This window comes from Rhododendron vialii, chromosome 12a (assembly GCF_030253575.1).
Source record: "Rhododendron vialii isolate Sample 1 chromosome 12a, ASM3025357v1".
Classification (NCBI taxonomy): Eukaryota; Viridiplantae; Streptophyta; class Magnoliopsida; order Ericales; family Ericaceae; genus Rhododendron; species Rhododendron vialii.
Genome location: NC_080568.1, coordinates 3802393 through 3827914, shown reverse-complemented (window position 1 = coordinate 3827914; position 25522 = coordinate 3802393). Strand labels below are relative to the sequence as shown.

Sequence of the window (25522 nt, the reverse complement as noted above, 5' to 3'; positions counted from 1 at the left end):
TTCACGTTAACCTTCACTCTTAACCTCTCTAAAAGTACCTCATCAAAAACCAAATCAAGTTGCTATAGTCAAACAGAAGCTATTCCATACCCAAACACATCCTATCCTGGGATCGCAAGCCTCCCCATGACTAATCTCAACAATAGGTTCTAGTTTTGGGAATTAACCTTAGATGAAGAGTAATTTTGTCATAAGATCTTGTTAATCATAACATGTTTTGCTTACGCGACAAGTTCCATTCAAAATATTCACGTTTTGCCAATGGAAGGAGTTTATTTTCGTCAGATGGATACTTTGAGCACGTTAAGTGTTGATTTTTAGACATTAAATGGATAAACTGAAAGTCAATTATTCTTTACAGTGGTTTAATGTAATTTACCCTTTTATCTTTTGAGCTTGTCAAGGACATTAGCAATACTAAAATAAAGTTGGTCGGTAACAGTGATTTAATATTTGTGGACCGCATTTATCTTGAAAAAAGAATAGATTTTCATAACGGGTATCAATTTTGATTTTATCTCAAGATACAAGCATTACCATTTGATTTACTCTTATGCGCCGCTTGTTTCAAGTGTATCGTACGCCCCTTGAATTATTTTGTGGCTCATTTAATGAATTTTTGTGGTGGTTCACAATATGAATATTTATAGCTCGATCAACATATGAATTTTGCGGTTCGTGTTTTAAGATTTTTGTGGTCAAAATATAAAAATTCGTATGAACTTTTGTTCCTTCGTAAATATTGCAGATTATATTTGAACCTTAAAAAGGTTGTCTCAACAACCACTTTAAAAACTTGAAGTAAGTACGAAATGCCTCAATTTAGAACAAACTCTAAAGCATTACATGGAAGTCGGTCATCACTAGTACTAGACGGCTTTGAACTCTCTCAAACTCACCACTATCATCCGACTTTGAGAATACGCTTTCGGAAAGGAAGACATGGAAATCATACAGCTCTTCAAGATAAATATAATTCTGTCACCTTGGGTTGATTAAAACGGGCTGGGTGTAAAAATTAGTCTCCTGTATCAATACTTGTACTTTGGCTTACTATGTCAATACGATGGCAAGTTCTCGTTGTATACCATACTAATTAATAACAGTCATTGTTATCTGTTATTATCCTTGAATTTCAAAATGAACTAATCTGAATTAATATACAGGTTCTCCCAGTATCGCAACGTTTGTGCTTCTCCATCCCTCTCTATAATTGAAGTACTACTTTACTACTAGAAGGAAAAAGTTGAGGATCATCTGATTTTTGGCCTCTCGATCGAGAGTTCTTCAATTATCTCTCATGGCTGAAGGTAATTTTACATATTTCATATGAATTATGTGTGTTTCTTAATCTATATAGATTGGGCCAACCAAAATTTTTTCAGTTATTCATATACTAGTTTCTAAGATCAAAAGTCCAACCATTAATAAAGAAGGCCATAGCACTTGAAAAATACTCACAACACTCAAAGAGAGTTTTGAAATCTCGTGGCCACTAAGGGCAGTAAACAAGCCGAATTGTTTTGGCCACTAACGGCTGAGATTGGAGGCCCCGAAAGGGGCTCATTATAGAGGCTACAAAGGGCAATTTTATAGACCGCTAAACACCGTCCCGTATATGGACTCAGATTCCGTCTGGTGAGACTCCCTCAAGTCTCGTCCAGTTTTGGCTTTTTGTGGGCTCTTCCCGGTCCCATTAGAATAATTAGAATCGATCACTTTCTAGAAATCACCGAGAACATCGATCACGTCAAAAATCACATTTATCGGGATACCATTTGATATCATTTCAGAATGCATTAACGTTGTATTAAAAAAAAGTGTGCAACACAGGATTGCAAACCTTCAACACATTTCTCCAAAACTAAATGCATTAAAAAATCTTATCAACAGCCGCTGGAGAACCATTGCCTAGCTGTTGAAATTGAAAAACATGTTTGTTGAAGCTACGAGCTTATGAGAATTTCATTCTTTTTTTAAGAATTTGTGTTGAAGAATCCCAAAAGCCATCTAAACCTAGCTTTGGGCATGTTTGCGATAGCTATCGATATAGATTTTAGACTCTAGCTTTAGATTCTGCTACATATTTTAGATTTCAGATTTTAGTAGAAGTTGAAAAACATATGGTTGTTATAGCTGCGAGATTAAAAAAATTCCTTTCCTTTTTTAAAAACTTGTGCCGTAGAATCCCAAGAGCCAACCAAACCCAGCTTCAAAATTTTGAAAAATGTTTAATATGTGTAAAGAAGTAGCTAGAAATGTTTAAAATGGACTTAATTGCCCAAATCATTTTGAAATGGATAATGAAGTAAGAGAAACTATATAGTATATGGAAGAACTATAAGGAGATTGAACAATCTGGTGTCCTCTTATTTTCTTTGTTTTTTTGGGTACGTTTTATTTTGTCTTTTTTTATTTTTTGACAAAGCAACTTCGCTCAATGAAGTATTGGTTATATTTGTACTTTTTTTTTTGGTGATGCATTATTAAGTCAGTAGTACACAAATAGGACCACTAAAGAAAAGCATTTACTGCACCGGTAGATGAGATTGTTTTGAAATCAATTTTTTCCGTGTCATAGAGCTTGGCCAAATCAAGTTTGAGTTATGGAGGCCAAGACCTTTTTATTACTATCTACTGAAAAATGTATGATCAGACCATTTAGTTGCTGCAGCTTTCATCCAACCTGTCTGTGAAATTGGGAGGTGCTTATGGGCTCCCATTGCTAGACGCATCAATTATGCTAGAAAATTGACAATCAATTGGGAAGCTCTCCTTAACAAAGCATATGAGTTAGGTATTAAGAAACAAGATATTGTTGACCAAATCGAATTCGAGCTGCAAAAAATTCCAACCAAAGAATGCGATGATTGGAGAAAAAAGGTGGTAGAAATGGAAAATAATGTTGAGACCATAAAACAAGAGTTCAATGTTGAGAAGAAATGTGTTGGGGGATTATGTCCAGACATTTTTGCGCGTATAAAGCTTGGTGAGCGAATGGTACATATGATCAATGACATTGACCTACTCATAGAAAAGTCCAAGTTTGAAAATGGCTTTCTCGTTGATTCACCACCGGCTAGAGTTGAGAGGATGCCAGATCCCGCTTCGACACTGTCAAGTTCTGCACATGATACACTGGATATGGTACTGAATATACTTCGAGATGAGAGCACTCAAAAGATTGGTATTTGGGGAATGGGAGGAGTAGGCAAGACTACAATTTTGAATCTCTTGAACAATTCGCAAGAAGTCAAAACATGTTTTGATTTTGTCATATGGGTGACTGTCTCAAACAATTGGAGCATTACAAAGCTACAAAATGAGGTTGGGAGGCGGTTACAAATAGCAATAAATGCTAACGAGTCTAATGGTCATACAGTTGCAAGGAAGTTAATATTTAAGAGACTTGAAGGCAAGAAGTACCTTTTGCTTTTAGACGATGTTTGGGATGAGGTGGATTTAAGTGTTGTAGGGTTTCCCAATGCCAATCAACAAAATGGTTGTAAAGTAGTTTTGACAACCAGAAAAAAAGAAGTTTGCCGGAAGATGGGAACAGATGCTGAAGTACCCGTTTCAATTTTGTCAAACGAAGAAGCGTGGGAGATGTTTTCCTCTGGAGTGGGTCACGTTGCAACTCTTTCAACCATCAAGCCGTATGCCCAAGATATTGTTACAAAATGTGGTGGCTTGCCACTAGCATTGAAAGTCGTATGCGGTGCACTACAGAAAGAAGAAAATGTGAATGTATGGAGAAATTTCTTAAGAAAATTAAGGTCACCGGCTACATCTGTCATTGAAGACTTGAATGAAAACGTGTTCAAGGTACTGAAGATAAGCTATGACAGGTTAAAGAATATTGACGAAAAGAAATGTCTTTTGTTCTGTGGATTGTATCCAGAAGACTCCATCATCGAAAAATCAAGATTGATAGGCTATTGGAAATCAGAAAGGATTTTTTCTGGTAAACTTACTTTGGCACAGGCACTTGATGAGGGAGAAGCTATATTGCAAGCTCTTATAGATGCATCTTTGCTGGAAAAATGCGTCGAAGATGACTTTGTGATGATGCACGATGTTGTTCGAGACTTGGTATTGGCAATGACTTCCCTGCAAGGAGAGGAACCCACACATCTGGTGAGAGCTGGAATTTCTTCAGAGATGATTCCAGAGGAGGTGGAATGGAAAAATGCAACACGAATATCCTTTATGAATCATGACTTGCACAGGTTGCCAGAATCGCCAGACTGCCCGGAGCTTTTGACCTTGTTGCTTCAAGGAAACAATAATTTAGAGGTGATTCCAGAAACATTCTTTAATAACATGCCCAGCCTCCGAGTGTTAGATCTGTCACACACCCGTATTAAATTGTTGCCAACTTCAATATCCAAATTGGGCGGTCTTCGAGAACTAGTCCTTTTAGATTGCAAATATTTGGAGGCTCTCCCCAAAGAGATAAGCGCACTCAAGGAGCTGGAAGTGCTTTATGTTGGACCATCTCACGTATTCCATATGGAAATGCAAAGTGAAGAGTTAATCCTTCCTGTTGGGATGATATGTGGGATTCCTCGTATTGAAGTAATTGAACTTACAACTCGACTGAGCGATGAACGTATAGAAATTATTGCGAAAGAACTGAGCAACTTGGGTTCACTTTCTTCTCTTGTATTTGACTTCCACATTGTAGGTAATTTGCAACACTTTTTGCAAAATAGCATACCATGGAAAGAGAGAAGACTGACGCAGTTCGTATTCTTAGCTGGGAAATGTCCACACCAATTATACGAACATTATCCTTGGTTACTTCATTGGAGTAAGAAGTGTAAGGGGTTCCTAGGTTATGAAGGAGGAGGAGAAGAAAGGGATAGTGGCCTTCCCCCAGCCATAGAGGATGTACTTAACCGTTCAAATGGGTTTCTATTAAGCAGGCATGGAAAACTCAAAGTTCTATCAAAATTGGGCACGCAAAACACAGATGAGTTAAGATTTTGCCGGATTGAAGAATGTGTTGCACTCGAATCAATAGTCAATAGAAATGGGCTTGAAATGAGTGCTTTTTCTAATTTAGAAGTTTTGATTCCGGACAAACTATCGAATTTGAAGTCCATTCTTTGTTTGGAGATGGAGGGACAATCATCATCACCACCACCACCACTGTTAAATGTGAACAGCTTTACAAATCTAACAGAATTGAGCGTATGGGGTTGTCCACAAATTGAGCACCTCTTCTTAAGTGGATTCATGCTTCAACAAATGTCCAACTTGAAACACTTGACTGTCGTCCACTGCCGAGAACTCAAGGGGATGATTCCAGGGGGTGAAAAGGTGGACTATGAGGCTCTACCCAAATTGTCTTATTTGTACCTCGGTAATCTGCCTGAATTTGTCAACCTTTTTGAAGGTGTTCCCACGTGTTGGCAATCACTGGATGATGTGACAATATTGAATAGAACTCCGAAGCTGAGGAAACTCCCCTTTGACACTAATAGCGCTCCTAATTTGAAGGGAATTAGATGCAATGATCAAGAGTGGTGGGATGCATTAGAGTGGAACAACCATGCCGCCAAATTACAACTTTTTGAGTGGCCCTGAATTTGAAAAAGTAAGCAGTTATGTCGATAAACTAAAAAAAAAAAAAGTTTATATTACGACAAAAATTAGTCAAATAATATTTTTGGCTTATTTTTGTCTTTTCTGAATTTTTTCACGTTCAGTCCATATTTTTCTACTGTTTTGATTTTTCTTGTAGGGCCAAATCGGAAATAGAGGTTCACCAACAATAAAATAAGCCAATTGTTAATCCGGAAAAAATTACAGGCTTCCAATGCAGAGTATGGTCTTCCAACTGTAAAAAAAATGCACCGCTGAGGCCAAGTGATTCGTAAGTATCTCATGTAACATATTTGTACTATATTATCAGCTTTTTTGTTAGGGTATGCCCCTTCGTATAGCTTGTATGTTCATTTGGTTTCCAATGGATATTAATTTACCAAAAATAAAAAAACATGTTCGTACTATGTAATCAGCTTTTCCATATTTGTATGGTTCCAGCTATGTTCTCTTCCCTGCGATATCCTTGTGCTTGTTCTCTTTCCTTGGTATTTTTTTCTTAATTTGCATTCTGCAGACCGCAGTACTTTACATCAAAGCAAGCTTCCGATGATCCTAAGGGTACCAATTACCCCCATACCGATGGAACCAACGGGCACATAGGACCCACTTCGGGTCTGGTATGGATGATCCAAGCCGTTCAATAATGTTTATAAAAAAATTGAGTAGGCTCGTAAAAAATCAGCTTAATTCGATATGGATCATCTCAAAGATATGTGATGATTTTTTTTTTCTGACTTTTCGAATACTTGCTTGCCTCTTTTTTTTTAGTGTTAAAACCGTATGTTTTCCAAGGAGGCATTTATATTTGCTTGCAGTTTTTAGTAAAATAATCCAACATAATATGTCTTTGTAAATTAAGCTAGTTAAATTTGGTTTTAAGAGCTATCTGGTTTGCATTTTAGGAAAGGCCCTCAATTTGACTTATGTGATTTTTATAAACCCCATAAACTGTCCTCTCCTTTAGATGAGCCATTCTAGCACTTCGTACGAGATCTTTGGTGTTATGAACCAACGTTCACTTATGGTAGGACTCATTGTAAGCCATTATTTGCTAATGCTATTCATAGTTGTCAGTGGCACGTCTAGGCGCAAGGCGAGGCGAGTTGTACCGCCGGCCATCGCCTTGTATGACCCTATGCGAGGTGACATTAATTAATAAGACACAGCATAGGCGCAAGAGGCAACCAATTGGCGAAAAGGCACGAAAAGGCTAGGTGACTTCTTTCAAATTCGATTTGTCTAGGTTAAAATTATTACCTTTTGGTCATCGATCTGAAACAAAACAAAAGGGTCTCTAATTATTTTCTCTCATTGAAAACTTCAACGAGCCCTTCGATCATTTCTCTCCTGACTCCTCTCATTAATCGGCCCACTTTAATTTTAGTTTCAAATGTTGGATGCTTGTCTTTTGTTGATTTTGACATTTTAGTTTCTTCTCTATGCGAAATTGGTGACTCAATTCTCGCCTCGCGCCTCTTGCCTCGGGCCCAACAAATTAAAATGATTATGTACATACATGATATCGCGTACATATGCACATACATCTCGCTGCTATAGGTACATACATCGCATACATATGCACTTCAGACCTGTCTCGAATCCTACAAAAATGATCCGAGCCGCTCATTGTGTTTAAAATAGTTTGTTTACGATCCCTGCAAAAAATTAACTCCATTCGATATCGGTAAAGAAGCTTACGAAACATCCACTTTTGCTACAAAATCCAGCCATGAAGTCTAAAGCAAAGTTGGATGTTTCATAAAAGTCTTTATCGACGTCGAGTTGATTTTTTTCAAGGACTGTAATTAAACAAACTATTTTGAACAAAATGTGCGGCTCGAATCATTTTTGTAGGGCCGAAACAGATCTAAAATGCGCATGTATGTAGTATATGTAAATTTATGTACCCATAGACTATCGATAGGCCCAAACAGAAGCCCGTATAGTAGATGGCCTTTAGATGGATTTAGGGTATATACTAAAGCTGATGAGTACAAATAACAAGCTGATCTATATCTCTATCTTCTATGGTAAATAAAAAGGGGACCGAATCCAAAGTTGAAGGTTTAAAATTTCATTATTAGTTCTAAATATGCCTATTGCCTAAGCATGTTTAATTTGTACACCTTCATGTCAATGTTTATTGACTTCTGTTGTATCTAAGAAAAATCGAACTCAGGAGTTAGAACATAAACAGAATCTGCATCCATCTTCACATTATTATGTACCTACTTAATTATCAGTTATCAAAGATTTGGCATTGTGCGTATGATTTTCATACAAATGCGCACATGCACTTCTGAACGGGAAGCTGCTGTTGAATCTTTTCGTGTTGGACTATCAAAAAGTCCTCAGAATATGTTCAGCTAGCCACTGTTATCTTTTGTACCCAGTTCCTCCTTTTGTATTGGAAAAGCAAGTGCTGCACATCGCACAATCGATCGTATCCAGGCGTTCCTCGGTCACAATTATTTAGCAGCAATGCAAGTTCTGATCAAGGTACAAGTGGAGCACATGATGCTGAAGGAAGCAACTATAACCTAGACGATATACAACTCCTAAATGTGGGAAGGCGCGCACCATTTCCAGATGTTCAATAAGATGTGTTTGCATTCGAGAAAGGCATATGGAATCCCAACCAGTTCGGTCCAGTTTGGACCACTTGTGGGTCCTTTCCGGGTCCACAACCATGAACGGAATCATTCACTGATTCACCTTTTAGAGTTCATCGAGAACAATGACCACGCCAAAAATCATGTTGATCGGATATTGATTGATATGATATCGAAATGCATTTATCTTCGGATTATCGTATCAAATAGATTGTAATCCAGTGTTTGTTAGAAATCCGGTCTTCAATATGATGAAAGTGATGGGATAGCCTCTTCAAAATCTGGAAACAAAAGATACCATTCGAGTCGCGTTGGAGTACGCTTTTCTAAAGACAGTATTTGCTCCCATCAGAAGGTGTGCACCGGGTTACAGCAAATCCGCCGTTAAGATGATTGAATCCGAACTCTAGGTTCTTTCTGTCTGCATTTGCACAAACGAAGACAAACAAAATATTCGCTAAGCAAAAGTAAAATATCCACTAAGCAAAAGTAAAAGAACCAAGGACTGATACTCTATTTGTAGAATAACGGAATATTTGTTTTCACTCTAGGAAGAGGGTGTACGGAGTGAGGGTCATGCCTCTTGGAGACACCTCCATATTTCACATCTCTTCCTAATAATCACATTTTTTTCAAACGAACACACCTTAATTTAATGAGTGTTACAATCATTTTCATGAAGTCACAAGTAATATGAAAAGGTGAAGTAACCTTTCATAAAAATCTCTCAGTATCTTTTCAGAAATTCCAAACTAAAATCCAGTTTTATTTTAAAAACTCCAACAGTGTTGCACACTTTTTTTCCCCAAACTTACCTTCTGTTCTTATCCCAATTATCATCTAAAAGGAGGGTTTAAAGTTGAGCATCGTCCTTAAACCATACATGGAGCCACAAATTGAAGCACAATAAACAAAAAAGCCATCGATCAATAATTTGACATGTGGAATGATCCGCATCCGATGATGACTTCTTTTTTGTTTCAATTGAACTTCCTTCAATAAATTCCAATAATGGAGGGAATTGAACTTGCTCAACTGCTGGTTGTGTGCCTGTTGTGCCTCACCCAAGTTCTGTGCGCATCGTCCAAAGAGCCATAATTTTGGAAAATTTTCATTTATATCCCTTCGACTTTGACCAAAAATTAATTTTGGCTCTTCACCTTTCAATTTCAGCATAAAAATACTTCGACTTTTCAATTTTTTTCAATGTCATCATTTAGAAGCAATCCGTTTTCTTTGAGTCCTGCTATAGGAACCGACGGCCGCACCGGGCTGTCTCCGGCCACCGGACGGCCGATCTGAATCGTCCAAAAATTCTATAAAAAAAATATGAGGAGGCCAATGCGGGAATCAACGGTATTCGATGTGTATAGGGTAATTGATCCAAACACTCTATTTTTCGTGTATATATGTATATATCCCTAAAGGATGACATTGAAAAAAAATTCTAAAGTCGAAGTATTTTTATGCCGAAATTGAAAGGTGAACGACCAAAATGAATTTTTGGTCAGAGTCCAAGGGATATAAAAGAAATTTTCTCCATAATTTTTATGCATGGCACGAGGGAATCCAATCACTTGTTCGCTATAAGCCACCCATGATTCATAAATACCGGGACTCCTATCCACAAACACAACACGTAATAGTCTCTCTCTTTTTCTTGGAAAAAGGCGATTTTATAAAGGGACCAAGCCCAAAAAACCAAGGAGATAGCCTTGAAAGAGATAACAACACTACAGCCAAAACAGAGGCAACCATCCTAACAACACTAACATCTCTAATAGAAAATAACAACTTGCACCAACAAGAAGCGGAATCACTATATGTAGGAGGGTTATAATCACTACCGCCAACCAAATTCACCGCTCAAACAATCGATGACTATAAATTACAATAATAAAAAAGATAATAGCGAAATTCAACAAATAGTACAACGTTGTCTATGGGAATATGAAAATTATTGGAATATGAAGAAAAACCTTTCGGATATTTACGTACAGCGCCATATATACAGCTCGGTAAGCCAAATTAAAATTGTTATCGTCGAATATGTAAACTACGTACCCAACCACCATGGTCAATATCATAAATTCTCATTACGATCTCGTCATTTTATTTAAGATGGTCTGCCTGTCAAGCCTTTGGCTTATTTTGGTTGTGCCTCTCTTGCTTACAAATCATAACATGACAACGTTACAATTATTCGATATTTGTAGGACACCACGGGTGGTGCTGAACTCCAATCACAACTACCTGTTCATGCAGCAAGTGTACGTATTAGGCCTGCGTGAATATGTTCGTGTGGAGGGAGTCGGGCATGATCGGCTAGCAGTGTCCCACGACTACTGGTTTGTCACTTTAACAAACATTAATAAGTCTACATACCTCTACCCGCTTAACATTCACCGTTCTTCTGATCGCTCTCAATTTCACCGTCTAAAAGTGTTTTGAATAATACCTGAAAGAGTTTTTTAAAAAAATCCGGACTATTAATTATCGAGATGGATAATGAATATTGAGCTGTGAATGTTAAAGGGGTGAGGATAGCATTGCTGACAAACAAAACAGAAAGATGATGATATACAGGAGATGTGAGAAAAAGTGATATAAATAATTGCATGTTAACGACATCCAATATGCAATTATGTATGACTAGTCATAAAAAGCATTCATCAATCACTACTGTGGCGCACATGACTGACTGTCCAAAGCTGTTTCGTTTCTTTGTTCTTTTTTCTAAAGTTTTTCTCAAAAGTTACTTTGATTTGAGATGCCAGCTCATCGGTAGCTAGCGGAGCCAATTAAGGTATAGATTCGGTAGCGTTGTTTAACAGGAGTTCACTATTCTTATTGTATATTTTCAATGTAAATATGAATAGAAATATTGTAAACAAAATTAACAGACATGATTCAATTCTCATGTGGTCGTTAAATAATAGTCGTCATTGAGTTTTTCTTTTCAACCATTTATATTTAGCTTGCTATTTTTTATTAATTGGGTGAAAAATCAAGTGCAGAGTAAAATAAAACTCCTTGTCTAAACCATTTATCTTTGAGATGACCTATCGCCATCGGTATTCAATTGGAGTATATGACTGTCCAACCCGATAACCAGCTTCAGAAAAATAAGGAAGGGCAAGCTTCAAAAATAGTAACAAATTGGGGCAAGCTCAGTTGTTAGGACTCTTTCATCTCAATAAAAGATCAGGAGTTCAAATCTCCCCAACTGCGTGTAGGTATTCTTCCTTTAATAAGATTTTCAATCTTTCTTTGCTTTTGCTTTTTTGATCGGCTTCATTCTTTCTTTGTTTCTCCCCTATAATGCACCTATTTCTTGTATTATTTGAGTTATTGAGTTTGGTTATCTCGTAGACTCTCATAATTGATGTAAGTCCTTCATATATAATGTAAATAATCTTTTCTATCAATTGAAAAAAAAAAACTCTTAAAAAATAGTTGACAACCTAAAACGCGGAGCTAGCTTCTCAAGATGTAAAAAGGGTATTGTACGTGTTGCCATATAGGTAGGTGCCTGTAATTGGAGCACAAAGTTAACCTTCTTCTTCCATTTTTTAGTGAATTCATTTTAGAGAAAGTTGATTAATTTTATCATAAAGTCTACAGGAAATCGATGCATGTGGACTCATATGCATTGAATGATTTCGGACGTAGTTATGTCTGGAGTTATATATGTTTTAAAGTTGTGTGTAGCATTTAGTAAATATAACCATTTATTTTTATTCGTTGAAAGAACCGTTCAAAAAAGACAAAAATTGAGAATTAAAGTACATTTTTGGGTTTTATCTTTGATACTACTTTCAAAAATATTTGTGTAGAAGTCATGATTTTTTACGTCTCCGATTCATTTTGACGAGACGAATCGGAAAATCAAAAAAATGAGACACAAAACTAACCAACGTAAAAAAAATTGAATAAAGACAAAACAATAAAAATCCAAAAAAATTCAAAAAGTGCTTTGTGGAACGCCGTTATCCTACATTAACCTGCTATTGTAATAAGGATTGTGATTTTGGCACAACAAAAATAGATAAAAAAAAACTCCAAAATTGAATTATATTGATATACAAAATGACGTCATTTTAAAACCCATCCATTAATTTTTTTAAGTGCTAAAATCAATTTCCTTATAATAATCAACTAAAAATTGATATCCCATGCATTGACTGGTTGGCGACTTGGCGTATACACGCAACTAAAAGTGTGGAAAAATGAGTGCGGGTTGACTGACTGGTTGACTACTGTGTGTGGCCTCTGAAATTTACTCACCGACGCTTATGAGTTTGTTTTCTCATCTCCTCCTCCTCCTCTCTCTCTCTCTCTCTCCGGTAAAGAGATATTTCAAGATTACAATTCCATGCCCCTATCTTTGTCCTAGTTCTGAGATCCCAACTCCAGTGACAAGTACGCCTAATTCTGGTGAGAAGTTGCAAATCCATACTCCTACTTAAATTTTCTCTCTTTTTTTTTTCTCTATCTCTGTACGCAGAAATTTTTAAGTTTGATCCGTAGATGTTTTGGAACTTTCTAGTTTTGATTTTGAGATATTGTTAAACCCAAGAGGGAGTGCAAGTTTGTTCACCTCAGAAAATAACGAGGGTGCAATACCGATGGGTGGAAATGTGTAGAAACCACGGGATCATGAGGTTAGTTTGTGGTGGGTCAACCCACACTTTTTCCACCAGACACAATTCGAACTCAGGAAGTTAGACCTGGTGGTTAAGTCCTATAGCTTTGGTATTTGCTCACTCCTAGAGTCTCAAATTCGAAATATCTAAGATGTTATTAGCCTTTAATTTGGGGCTACTAGAGAGTTTGACCGGTTATTTTTAGGGGCCAGGGTTAATCGTGCAAACAATCTGGATTGGACACGTAATTATAATTTCTTTGAGTTATTTTTAGTGTTGGAAATATTATCGAACATTTGTTTTGTGTGATCTTTGTTATTTCGACCGGCTTCATATGTGGGGTTCCTCTCCAGCATCCAAAAATGGTAGGGATTTATCATCTCGATCTGGCAGATAGTCAATGTCTCCAACTAACTCTACAACTGCTAGAGTTTGTCGCATCATGCGATTGGGCTCATGTGTGTTGGCCTTGCGTATATTTGGAAAATACTTACCAAGCACCCACTCAAAAGATTACTACAATTATACCAACGATTGGAACCCTAGGAAAAATTGCACAATGATCTCCGTCCACTGAATTCCTGATCGAGGATATTCCTTTCTATTTGTGTCTAGTCTCGGAATCATTTTTTTTGGTCGGGCTAACTTGGAAATATGAAATAATCAAAGATTTTCATATGTTGCGCCGACTTAGAAATATGAAAATAAACAACATAATTAAGTGTGTGCTTTACTTATGTATTGGGTCTTCTCAAAGAGATGTGATGATTTTTTTTTTCCTGACTTTTCTAATACTTGCTTGCATTTTCTAGTGTCAAAACCGTATGTTTTCCAAAAAGGCATTTATGTTTTGTCTTGCAGTTTTAAGTAAAATAATCCAACATGATATTTCTTCGTAAAGCTAGCTAGTTAAATACTTTGTTTTAAGAATTGCACGCAAATTCTTTGACGAGATAAATTGAAAAACTAAAAAAGCGAGGCGCAAAATTAATAAATGCAATATTTTTTTTTTTTGGATTAAACAAAACAAAAAAGAGCCCAAAAGTGCTTCGTTCCACGCCATTTTAACTAATTACTAACCAATGATATCACTGTAGAAATAAGAAAAATAACTATGTGTACTTTCCGACACATACATTGACTGGTTGACACACAACTAACACAAGTGTGTGGTCAAATAAGTGCAAGTTAAGCAACCAAGGTTACGGTGCCGTTCCGGTTTCTAAAAAAAAAAAACTTTAAGGAAAAAAAAAAGTAATTTCAATGTCAAAAATTATATATTTATGCAAATAATTTTTTCTACCAATATGGATCTTATTTGATAGATTTAATTGAGATCTTTTAAACGTTGCAAAAAAAATTTAAAAATTATTTTTCATTTTTGATATACTTAAATTTAAAATTACTTTCTTTTTAAAAGAGATGGTTTTGGAAGAAAGGGGAACGGGTTCTAGTTGAGTTGATTTGCTCTTGTGTCTACCTAGTGGTTGCCAGTGTTCAAAACACAAGCGAAGTGAGTTTAGAATTCAGGGCCATGAATGATTCAGGACTATTCATAACCTTGAAGTGACATACTTATACTCTATTAACCTCGATCAATGTATAAACTACGGAAAAAAAGAAAAGAAGAAGTGCGAGTTGACTAGTATAATTTTTATGGGTTTGCCTCTAAAATGTGAGCCATTGTTTTCTTATCCCCTCTCTCTCTCTCTCTCCACGGTAGTAGGGAGATCGGCCGCGTTTGATCCGCTAAAAAGATTACAATTCCATGCTCCGATCTTTGTCCTAGTTCTGAGATCCAATTTCGCTGCCAAGCACGCCGAATTGAGAAGTTGCAAATCCATATATACTCATAATTCAATTTTCTCTCATTTTTCTCTCCATCTTTGTGTGTGGAAAATACCGTTTGTGAAAATTTCATCGCTCTTTTTTGTCCAACCATGTTATTATCACTAATTTTGCTCACGTGGTATTTTCATTCACTCATGAAACCATTTTTGCTCAAATGATAATTTTTTAGTTAGATTTCTATGGAGAATGAAGACTGATGTACGTTCTACTTCTAATACCACGAATATAGATTGTGGAAAAAGGATCTAAAGACTTACTTTCTAAGTGGGTCGCTGCGCATTGCTTGACCGATTCTTAGACCTAAAATAATGGGTTGCCCCAAGCGTAGGGCTGAGACCGTCGTAGCACAATATCCGGTAAGACCGGAGTCGAATCCACTAAGGACGGTAAAGTGTGCTGACTAAAAACTCGGGCTTAACTAGTTTAATGGGCTCTTAGGTAGCCACCCCTTGTCAATTTGATTGAGATATTAACTAAAACAAGAAATTGATTGTACTAATTCAGAAAATTAAAAGAAGGTACGGTCGTAGGGTTCGTAGCACTCGTAACCTGTCCAAATCAATCTGCTCATTTTGGTGTTCTTAAAAACATTCAATTTTACATTGAAAAAGATACCCCGCAAGATGCGAAACCCTATGGTCGCCGTATACCCATGCGCAGCGAAGAATGAGTTTTGGACCCCCATTCTCCCGTTCACATGGGCTCCGACGATGCCCGGATTCGTCCGCGGGAAGTATTTTCCAATCTAACATCGGTTTTTCATTGTTTGATAAAAGGAGCAGTGCCCGAACTAGTCATAACGTGCTAATCACCCCGCGACCCTACCTATACGACTACTCACTCATCATTAAACAATAAACACAAGAAATCCTAATTTGAATCATGCTTTTAATACTGGAGAAAGAAATTGAATAAATGAAAGATAACAACTAATTGAAAATCAACGAACAACTTTAATTAAAAACAGAAATTAAAACGAGTTACCGAATACTTAAATACTCAAACAAAAATTGAAAACTTAAAAGGAAAAGCTATGGGAAGGAAAACGAACTTCTGTCGTCCCTAATAAAACCTGTTGTAAAACCCACATGCCGCAGACGTTCCTTTGTTTTGTACCGTCCAAAAACCTACCACGGCAGCAGCGGCAGCAGCTTTTTTTTCTTTTTTTCCCAGGACCCCCAGGACTCACGTCATCAGTAGGGTTATATAGGAATTGTAGACCTTAATTACATAAAGGACCTTTGGACTTCAAGAAATAATAAATCAACCATTCAATTTTGAATTATTTCATATTCTAATCCCAAACTTCTTTAAAAACTTCTTTTTATCCAAAGTCCCGGACAACGGGCTCGAGCAACCTATAAACAAAAAAAACACATAATAAAAAATTAGTTAACAAATATAAAAGACTAATAAATGTAGTTTAGAGGGCCAAAATATGTATATTTTGGCACTTATCACGCATATATTATACAAGCGAGAGATGATACTAATATAGATGTATTTGAAATTCGAATATAGATTCGATCATAGATGGGTCTAAAATCATTTGAAACATGTGAATCTACAAAATACATGTGAAATTAACACATAAAATGATTTTGGGTATATTTGTGTTTGAATTTTGTATTTGAACATAAGTTTTTGAAGCTTTTTCAATAAGTGGCGGGGACACGGCCCCCCTCCACAAGCTACTCAAATGTGTGTGGATCATTCGACATTCGTGTTTGCGCGTTTGCAATTTGAGGGAAAAAAAAAAAAAACCTCAACTATAACCCATTTTTATTTAACTTCTTTAAAGTTTAAAACTCAACGGTTAACGCCCTCAAACTATACAAATACTAGAGGTCAGAGATGGCATTAATGGAAAATCACAACTTACCCTCTTGCCAACAATCATGAGCCCAACGAGTTTTTTTCACGTTAACCTTCCCTCTTAACCTCCCTAAAAGCACCTCATCAAAAACCAAATCCAGTCACTACACTCAAATAGAAGCTATTCCAAACCCAAACACCTCCTATCCTGCAATCGCTTGCGTTCCCATGACTAATCTCAACAATAGGTTATAATTTTGGGAATTAGCCTTAGATGAAGAGAAAAGAGTACTTTAGTCATAAGATGTTGTTTATCATCATATCATGCTCACATGACAAGTTCCGTCTAAAATCTTCTCGTTTTTGCTAATGGAAGGAGTTTATTTTCGTTAGATGAATACTTTGAGAGGGTTAAATGTTGTTTTTTAGACATTAAATAGATTAAACTGAAAATCAATGATTCTTTAATTACGGTGGTTTGATGTAACTTACCCTTCATCTTTTGAGCTTGTCAAGGACATTAGCGATACTAAAATAAAGTTGATCGATAACACTGATGTAATTGTGAACCGCATTTATCTTGAAAAAAGAGAGAATAGATTGTCATAACCGGCATCAATTTAGGTTTTATCTCAAGATACATGCGTTTTTTTTTTCTCGGCATCATGATACGGGGTTCAATTTAGGTTTTATCTCAAGATACATGCGTTTTTTTTTTCTCTGCATCATGATACATGCGTTACCATTTGATTTACTCCTACACACCGCTTGTTTCAGCCCTTTCGGGTGTATCGTACGTCCCTTACAATATTTTGCGGCCCATTTTATGAATTTTTGTGGCGGTTCAAAATATGAATATTTATAACTCCACATGTGAATTTTGTGGTTGGTCAAAATATGAAAATTCACATGAACTTTTGTTCCCTTGTGTCTATCGCAGATTATATTTGAACCTTAAAAAGGTTCTCTCTAGCCTCATTTTGTCTCAACAACCACTTTAAAAAGTTGAAATAAGTACAAAATGCCCCGGTTTACAATAAATATATTCTAAAGCGTTACACGCAACTCGGATTTCAAAATGAGCTAATTTGAATGAATATTCAGGTGCTCCCTGTGGTGCAACATTTGTGCTTCTCCATCGATACCTCTCAAACTAAAGCACTTTACTACTGGAAGGAAAAGGTTGAGGATCATCTGATTTTTGGCGTCTCGACCGAGAGTTCTTCAATTATCTCGATCTCATGGCTGAAGGTAATTTTACATATTTTATGTATTATGTTTGTATGTTTCTTAATCTACATAGTCAATGCATATAGTTTCTAAGATCAAAAGTCCAACCATTAAAGAAGGCCATGGCACTTGAACAATACTCACATATTCAATTCATTGCCCATTGCTTGCGATACTATGATGCTAGGACTATAGATGTCATCAGTGCCGGCCCCGACATTTGGGTTGCCCAAGCCCGACCTTCCGCTTGGTTGCCCACTCGAAAATTATAATCGCAAGGAAGATTTGCAGGGAACCACGCAAGGAAAAATGCGTTTGGGCTCATTCCGGGTCTCACAAAAATCTAGAAAAATATCTAAAATTTTTTGAATATTATTTTATAGGGCCCTGTAAAAAATCGACTCCAAGGGATATCGATTGGTAAGTATTACTTTTGGATTCGTTGGGGCGAAACTGCTCAATTCGCCCATATGAATTCAAAAGTAACACTTACTAATGTCCGTTGGAGCTGATTTTTTACAAGTCCCATAAAATAATATTAAAAAATTTATGGATATTTTTCTAAATTTTTGTGAGACCTAAAATGGGCCCAAACGAGTTTTTCCTTATGTGGTTGTCTGCAAATCTTTATTGCGAATAACAGGGCTCGTTGCCCACTAGTGTTAAGTATAAAAAAAAGACATACAAGCAACAACAAAAAAAGGACAAAAACAAGATTATATTGTTCATTTAGCTTGAATTACATCATCCGTCCCTTCTCGTTTTGGCTATAGCGTCCCTTTTCTTTTTTTTCTTCTTATCTGATAGCCCTCCTAATTTTCTCTCTTAATAATTTGCCCTCCTAATTTTTTTTATCTGTTATTTACCCCAGGTATGTAAAAATCTCTCTTTTACCCTCCTAATTTCCTCAAGTATCATAATTTTTTAAAGTAGGTGGAAACCATACATATTTACTTTTTTTTTTAAATTTGTACAAAAATTTTTGGATGATGCCCCTAAATATATTTTTTGTTGGATTTCTATTTTTTTTTTTTGTATACATACATTTTTTTTTTTTTGTTACCCCTTGCCGGGGGGTTGCCCGAGCCGGCCGGCTTGCAGGGCTTACCCCCTGGCCGGCCCTGGATGTCATACTGATTTCCATGGTTATATGCAATAGTATCTGAATTGGCAAGCAAAAATCTAACAAAAGTTTAAAAGAGACGAACAAAACACATAAAACGAAAAAGATAAATAAAGTTAAACAGAATGGAACCTTAATGAGTTTCAAATTAAATTCGATCTTGTTAACCTCCGAAGAATAATACGCAAATATCTCAAGGATATTAATATACTTCCACAAACATCAATACAATTTTCACGGATATCAATGCAGCTTTGACCTATTATCCTCCGCCCTGAAGGCCGAGGTTAGCATTGTCCAATTAAATTATTCAAGCTTTGGTTGTTTATGTAACAAATGAATTTCAAACGAGCTTTTTAACAAGTGAACATGAGTTCGATGTTCATTTGAAAACCCTTGTTGTCAGTCTGCTCTTAAGGTGTCTTGATTAGAATTTTTCATTTTTCGTTATTATCCTTAACTAAAGAAGTGAAGTATTTGTGACTCTTGATCAATGTAGTAAACTGGAATTCCAACGATCGTGTTTAGATTTAAATAAAACAAAAGTAAATGAAACGAAGCATATGAATGATAGACCATTTTTGGTCCATCGTTTAATCAAAATCCCCTTGAAAATCTTCAGCTTTATCTTTGGGCGCTGCTATTCGCAGCATTTTATTTTCTCCCATAGCCCGTTAAAAATTTCTAATTATACTCGACAGTTAGTTGCCGAAATTGAGATATATTTTCAGAATCCAATTATCGAAATATAATATTTTTTTCAACAGCTATTTACCGAAAATGTATGTTCGGCAGTTATTTACCGAAAGTTGAACATATTTTCGACATGTAGTTACCAAAATATAATCTTGTTTTCAACAGCTATTTACCGAAATGTTATGTATGATTTTCAACAACCATTTACCGAAATGTAGACAGCTATTTACCGAAATGTTATGTATGATTTTCAACAACCATTTACCGAAATGTAGTGGACTATGGGAGAAAATAAAGGGCTGCGAATAGCAGGGCTCTTATCTTTTCACATAGGAAGGGCATAAATAGAAAAATGATAAATTTTTTAGAAATAGTCCTTCTAGTTTGAATGAAATCTACATTTCATCCCTCTAGTACTAATCATGTCAAATTTAACCATATACTGTAGCTTATAGTCCCTCACAATTGCGTCCAATGATTGGAACATGCGGAGTTTATAGGCAAATTGCCATTTCTCCTCCCCGAAGGAACAAAATTGTGATTTTATGCTAAGTAGAGGAACTACTAGAAAATTTGAAAATCATAACCTTAGTTAAATGTCTTTGTATTTTTTTTTTTTTCAATGAATTTATCTTGATTTTTATAACCTCCTCTTCTTTTAAACCTGATTAAAAAACTGTTAAAATTTTTGAGTTAATCTTATAATCGTTAATTAAGAAGTGGAGCACTATTTTCTTTTTTCTTTTTCGGTAGCCCCAGCCCACGTTACCCCTCACTCTCTCTACCCTCTATCTTCTTTTTCCACTCCATTTTTTTTTGGTAATACAAGGTGTCCCAGGCCAGATTGTGCGCACCCCAGACTTACAGCCTCTCTCACAGCCGTTTCACAAGCTTACACATGGGGTGAAGGTGGCCCCAAAAGTTGTTGACATTCCCAATCTTCCCACTGTTTTTTCACAAACGAACACACAGATTTATACATCCAACCACCTATTGAATTGCCAAAATATTTAGCTGGCTTGGCCTCGAACTTTCAATTCTTATCCTCTCTATTGTCTCACACCTCACAAGCTTATCACAAACGTCCCTTCGGGAATAGGAATAGTAGAGAAAAAAAAACTAATCTGGTAGGAGTATTTGTTTTGGTTAGTACTATGGAATGCATTTTCAATTTTGTCTTCATTTAAAAAATAAAAATTAATCTTATTTTCGCAAAGGAGGGGTCCGGGGGATGTAAAATACCTCCAAACAAACAAGCTCCGAGTAAACAAGCTAACTTTCTACAAACACTGATTGGCCTTAAAAACCTAACATCTCAATCAAACTTCTATTTTGTCAACTAATCATATTGCATTTGTCAGTTGCTGCAGCTTCCATCCCACCTACCTGGGAGATTGGGAAGTGCATCTGGGTTCCAATTGCTACACGCATCAATTATGCCAGAAAATTGACAAACAATTGGGAAGCACTTTGCAAGAAAGCATCAGAATTACGTTCCAAGAAAGATGACATTGTTGCCAAAATTGAAAGATTCCGTCCGCAAAGAACTCCAACTCAGGAATGTGTTAATTGGAGAAACGAGGTGGCAGAAATGGAGAACAAGGTTGCAACCTTAGAACAAGAGTTCAATGTTGAGAAGAAATGTGTTTGGGGATTATGTCCAAACATTTTTGAGCGTATAAAGCTTGGTAAGCTAGTAGTAAATATGATCACCAAGATTAACCTACTCATGGAAAAAAAGTTTGAAAATGGGGTACTGAATAAACTTCGAGATGAGAGAACTCAAAAGATTGGTATTTGGGGAATGGGAGGAGTAGGTAAGACTACTATTTTGGACCTTTTGAACAATTACCCTGATGTCAAAACAATTTTTGATTTTGTCATATGGGTAACTGTCTCAAAATCCTGGACCATTAGAAAGCTACAAAACGAAGTCGGGATGCGGTTATCAATAGCAATAAATGCTGACGAGTCTAATGATAGAGTTGCAAGTAAATTATTTACGGGACTTGAGGGCAAGAAGTACCTTTTGCTTTTAGACGATGTTTGGGACGAGGTGGATTTACGTGTAGTAGGGTTCCCCAATGCCAATCAACAAAATGGTTGCAAAGTTATTTTGACAACCAGAAAAAAAGAAGTTTGCCGAAAGATGGGAACTGATGCTGAAGTACCCGTTTCAGTTTTGCCAAACAAAGAAGCATGGGAGATGTTTTCCTGTGGAGTGGGTCACATTGCAACGCTTTCAACCATCAAACCGTATGCCCAATATATTGTTACAGAATGTGGTGGCTTGCCACTAGCGTTGAAAGTCGTATGCGGTGCACTACGGAAAGAGGAAAATGTGAATGTATGGAGGAATTTCTTAAGAAAATTAAGGTCACCGGCTACATCTGTCACTGAAGACTTGAATGAAAATGTGTTCAAGGTACTGAAGGTAAGCTATGACCGGTTAAAGAATATTGACGAAAAGAAATGTCTTTTGTTCTGTGGATTGTATCCAGAAGACTCCATGATCGAAAAATCAAGATTGATAGGATATTGGAAATCAGAAAGGATTTTTTCAGGTAAACTTACTTTGGAACAGGCACTTGATGAGGGAGAAGCTATATTGCAAGCTCTTATAGATGCGTCTTTGTTGGAGAAATGTGATAAAGATGACTCTGTGAAGATGCACGACGTTGTTCGAGACATGGTATTGGCAATAACTTCCCTGCAAGGAGAGGAACCCACACATCTGGTGCATGCTGGAATTTCTTCAAAGATGATTCCAGAGGAGGTGGAATGGAAAAATGCAACACGAATATCCTTTATGAATCGTGACTTGCGCAGCTTGCCAGAATCACCAAACTGCCCGAAGCTACTGACATTGTTGCTTCAAGGAAATAGAAATTTAGAGGTGATTCCAGAAACTTTCTTTAATAACATGCCTAGCCTCCGAGTGTTGGATCGATCTATCACGCACCCGTATTAAATCGTTGCCAACTTCAATATCTAAATTGGGCGGTCTTCGAGAACTAGTCCTTTTAGATTGCGAAAATTTGAATGCTCTCCCCAAAGAGATTAGTGCTCTCAAGGAGCTGGAAGTGCTTTATGTCGGACAATCTAAATGGGAAATTGGCTTTTGGAGGATGAAAAGCGAAGAGTTAATTATTCCTGTTGGGATGATATGTGGGATTCCTCATATTGAAGTAATTGAACTTACAAGTCAACTGAGCAATGAAAGTACAGAAATTATTGCGAAAGAACTGAGCAACTTGGGTTCACTTTCTTCTCTTTTATTTGACTTCCGCATAGTAGGTAATCTGCAACACTTCCTGCAAAATAGCATACCATGGAAAGAGACAAGACTGAAGCAATTTATATTCTTAGTTGGGCAATGTCCACACCATTTATACGAACGTCATCCTTGGCTTCATTATAGTAGAAAGTATAGGAGGTTTCTAGGTTATGAAGGAGGAGGAGAAGAAAGGGATAGTGGCATTCCCCAAGCCATAGAGAATGTACTTATCTGTTCAAATGGCTTTCTATTAAGCGGGCATGGAAAACTCAAAGCTCTATCAGAATTGGGCTTGCAAATCACAGATGAGTTAAGATTTTGCGAGATTGAAAATTGTGTTGCACTCGAAACAATAGTCAATAGAAATGGGCTTGAAATGAGTGCTTTTTCTAATTTAGAAGTTTTGTTTCTGGACAAACTATCGAATTTGAAGTCCATTCTTTGTTCGGAGATGGAGGAGGGACAATCATCATCATCATCATCATCACCACCACCACCACCACCACTAAATGTAAACAGCTTTACCAATCTAACAAGATTGTTCGTATGGGAATGTCCACTAATTGAGCACCTCTTCTCAAGTGGATTCATGCTTCAACAAATGTCCAACTTGAAAGACTTGCTTGTCTTGAATTGCCGGGGACTCAAGGGGATGATTCCAGAGGATGAAAAGGTGGAATATGAGGCTCTACCCAAATTGTCTTATTTGTACCTCGATAATTTGCCTGAATTTGTCAACCTTTTTGAAGGTGTTCCCACGTATTGGCAATCACTGGATGATGTGACAATATTGCATGGAACTCCGAAGCTGAGGAAACTCCCCTTTGACACTAATAGCGCTCCTAATTTGAAGGGAATTAAGAGCTTTAATAAGGAGTGGTGGGATGCATTAAAGTGGGACAACTATGCCGCCAAATTACAACGTCTCACTTTTTAAGTGGCCCTGGAATTGAAAAAGTAAGCAATTATGTCGATAAACTAACAAAGATTATTTGAGACAAAAATTAGTCAAATAATATTTTTGGCTTATTGTTATCTTTACTGAAAATTTTCAAGTACGGTCCTTATTTTTTTACTTTTTTTTATTCTTCTTGTAGGACCGAATCGGGTAAAGAGTTTCATAGACAACGAAATAAGCCAATTGTTGATTTGGAAAAAAGTTACTGGCTTCCAATGCAGAGTATGGACTTCCAACTATGAAAAAGATGCACCGCCATGTCCAAGTGGTTCATGAGTATCTCATGTACTGTATCATATTTGTACTATATTATCAGCATTTTGTAGGGGTATATATGCCCCTCTAGCTTGTGTGTGTTCATTTGGTTTCCATTGGAAACAAATTTACCAAAACAAAATGACATATTTGTGCTATATTTTCAGCTTTTCCATAATTGCATGGTTCCAGCTATGTCCTCTTCCCTACGATATCCTTGTGCTTCTTCTCTTCCCTTGGTACCTTTTTCTTAATCTGTATTCTCCATATTTGTGGATTTATTTCTTCGCTTAATTTGTCCACAAAATGTAGAAATTTGAAGCATGTGGAAGAAGTTTGGATAGCCCTTCCCAAATGAGTGCCTTCACTACTTCTGCGATTCTTCTCCATCTGCATTAACCCGGACATTAGACTCTTTGGTGCATAAAAATCATACCCCAAAGCATGCAAGTAAACACGAACAACATTTCCCATGGCACTTGAAGTACTAGTCTCTTGTTTTTCTCTTGGTCTGACTCGGCCACATTATAACGATGGTGGAGAAAGCTTCACTTCGACTAAAATAAGGGTGATTGTCCTATAGTTGTAGTCCTCGAGATCAACAGGTAACTCGGGAGCAGAGTGAGGCAATACACCATGAGGCCGATCTCTAGATCGTACAAGATGGACTCTCTGTACATTGGGACCAAGATCATACAACAATATAGAAAACCATGGCAGCACCGCCTGGGTAGCAATGGGATATCCTGGATCTTCGATACCATTTTTTATTGGTTGTACTGTCGATACCATTACTTTTCTCGATACCGCGGCTTAAAATCTTGTGTGGCATCCCTCACTAGCATGCAGTTCTCATTCATATACTCCATCCAATTTTGCAACAGCAAAAGCAGAAAGTAATACTACATGCCTTCTATTTTTCCACCTTTGTTCTACAACAAATTGTTAGATTTTTTGGAGAGTTCGAACCTAAAACCAATTGGTAATAGGTGGAGTAACCTCTAGATTTTATTAACCAAGCTTGGGTGGCTTAGATGAGCGATGTGGAATTAAGTCTAACACTCCTCCTCACGTGCAGCCGAGATGCACGTGGAGATACGAATTGAGAAAACCAGGAGATTTGACTTGGGCGACCACTCACATGCAACCCGGATGCATGTGGAGGTAAGAATTAATTGATGAGGTGAGGCGATTGACTCGGGCAACTGAGACTTGACCACGTGAGGTAAGGCCACCCAAGACCTAGCTCTAATACCATGTTAGATTTCTTAGAGGGTTCCAACCTAAAACTAATTGGTAATAGGTGGAGTAACCTCTAGATTTTATTAACCAAACTTGGGTGACTTAGATGAGGGATGTGTGATTAAGTCTAACAATTACATAAACCACAAGGAAAAAATGGGTGAAAGAAGGCAGAGTTGGTCCTAAGCTAAAGCCAAAGTGGCG

The 25522-nt window shown here is 36.9% G+C and overlaps 3 protein-coding genes across 3 annotated transcripts in view; all 3 read left to right on the top strand.

The window, feature by feature from the left end:
* Window positions 1-24288, top strand: part of LOC131311098 (disease resistance protein At4g27190-like) — a 47652-nt gene extending 23364 nt beyond the window's left edge. Inside the window, exon 2 of the mRNA XM_058338428.1 lies at window positions 23961-24288. The gene's annotated coding sequence lies outside the window, so the exon portion shown is untranslated. The remainder of the gene's footprint in view (window positions 1-23960) is intronic.
* LOC131309338 (disease resistance protein RFL1-like) lies at window positions 1168-5592 on the top strand. The gene is made up of 2 exons (XM_058335999.1): window positions 1168-1310; window positions 2666-5592. The coding sequence occupies exons 1-2, from the start codon at window positions 1301-1303 to the stop codon at window positions 5590-5592; spliced, it is 2937 nt and encodes a 978-aa protein (XP_058191982.1). The 5' UTR covers window positions 1168-1300.
* On the top strand, window positions 10299-23800 carry LOC131309337 (probable disease resistance protein At5g43730). The gene is made up of 7 exons (XM_058335998.1): window positions 10299-10349; window positions 10442-10495; window positions 17642-17788; window positions 17854-17991; window positions 18151-18187; window positions 20948-22402; window positions 22518-23800. Exons 1-7 carry the CDS (start codon window positions 10299-10301, stop codon window positions 23798-23800), a joined length of 3165 nt encoding a protein of 1054 aa, XP_058191981.1.
* Window positions 24289-25522: the final 1234 nt, after the last annotated feature.

Coding starts and splice junctions, on each gene's coding strand:
- LOC131309337 (XM_058335998.1), top strand. CDS start 10,299: ATGGTCAATATCATAAATTCTCATTACGATCTCGTCATTTTATTTAAG. Junction 10,496..17,641: donor TACCTGTTCATGCAGCAAGT/GTACGTATTAGG, acceptor ATGAATATTCAG/GTGCTCCCTGTGGTGCAACA. Junction 17,789..17,853: donor TCTCGATCTCATGGCTGAAG/GTAATTTTACAT, acceptor CAATGCATATAG/TTTCTAAGATCAAAAGTCCA.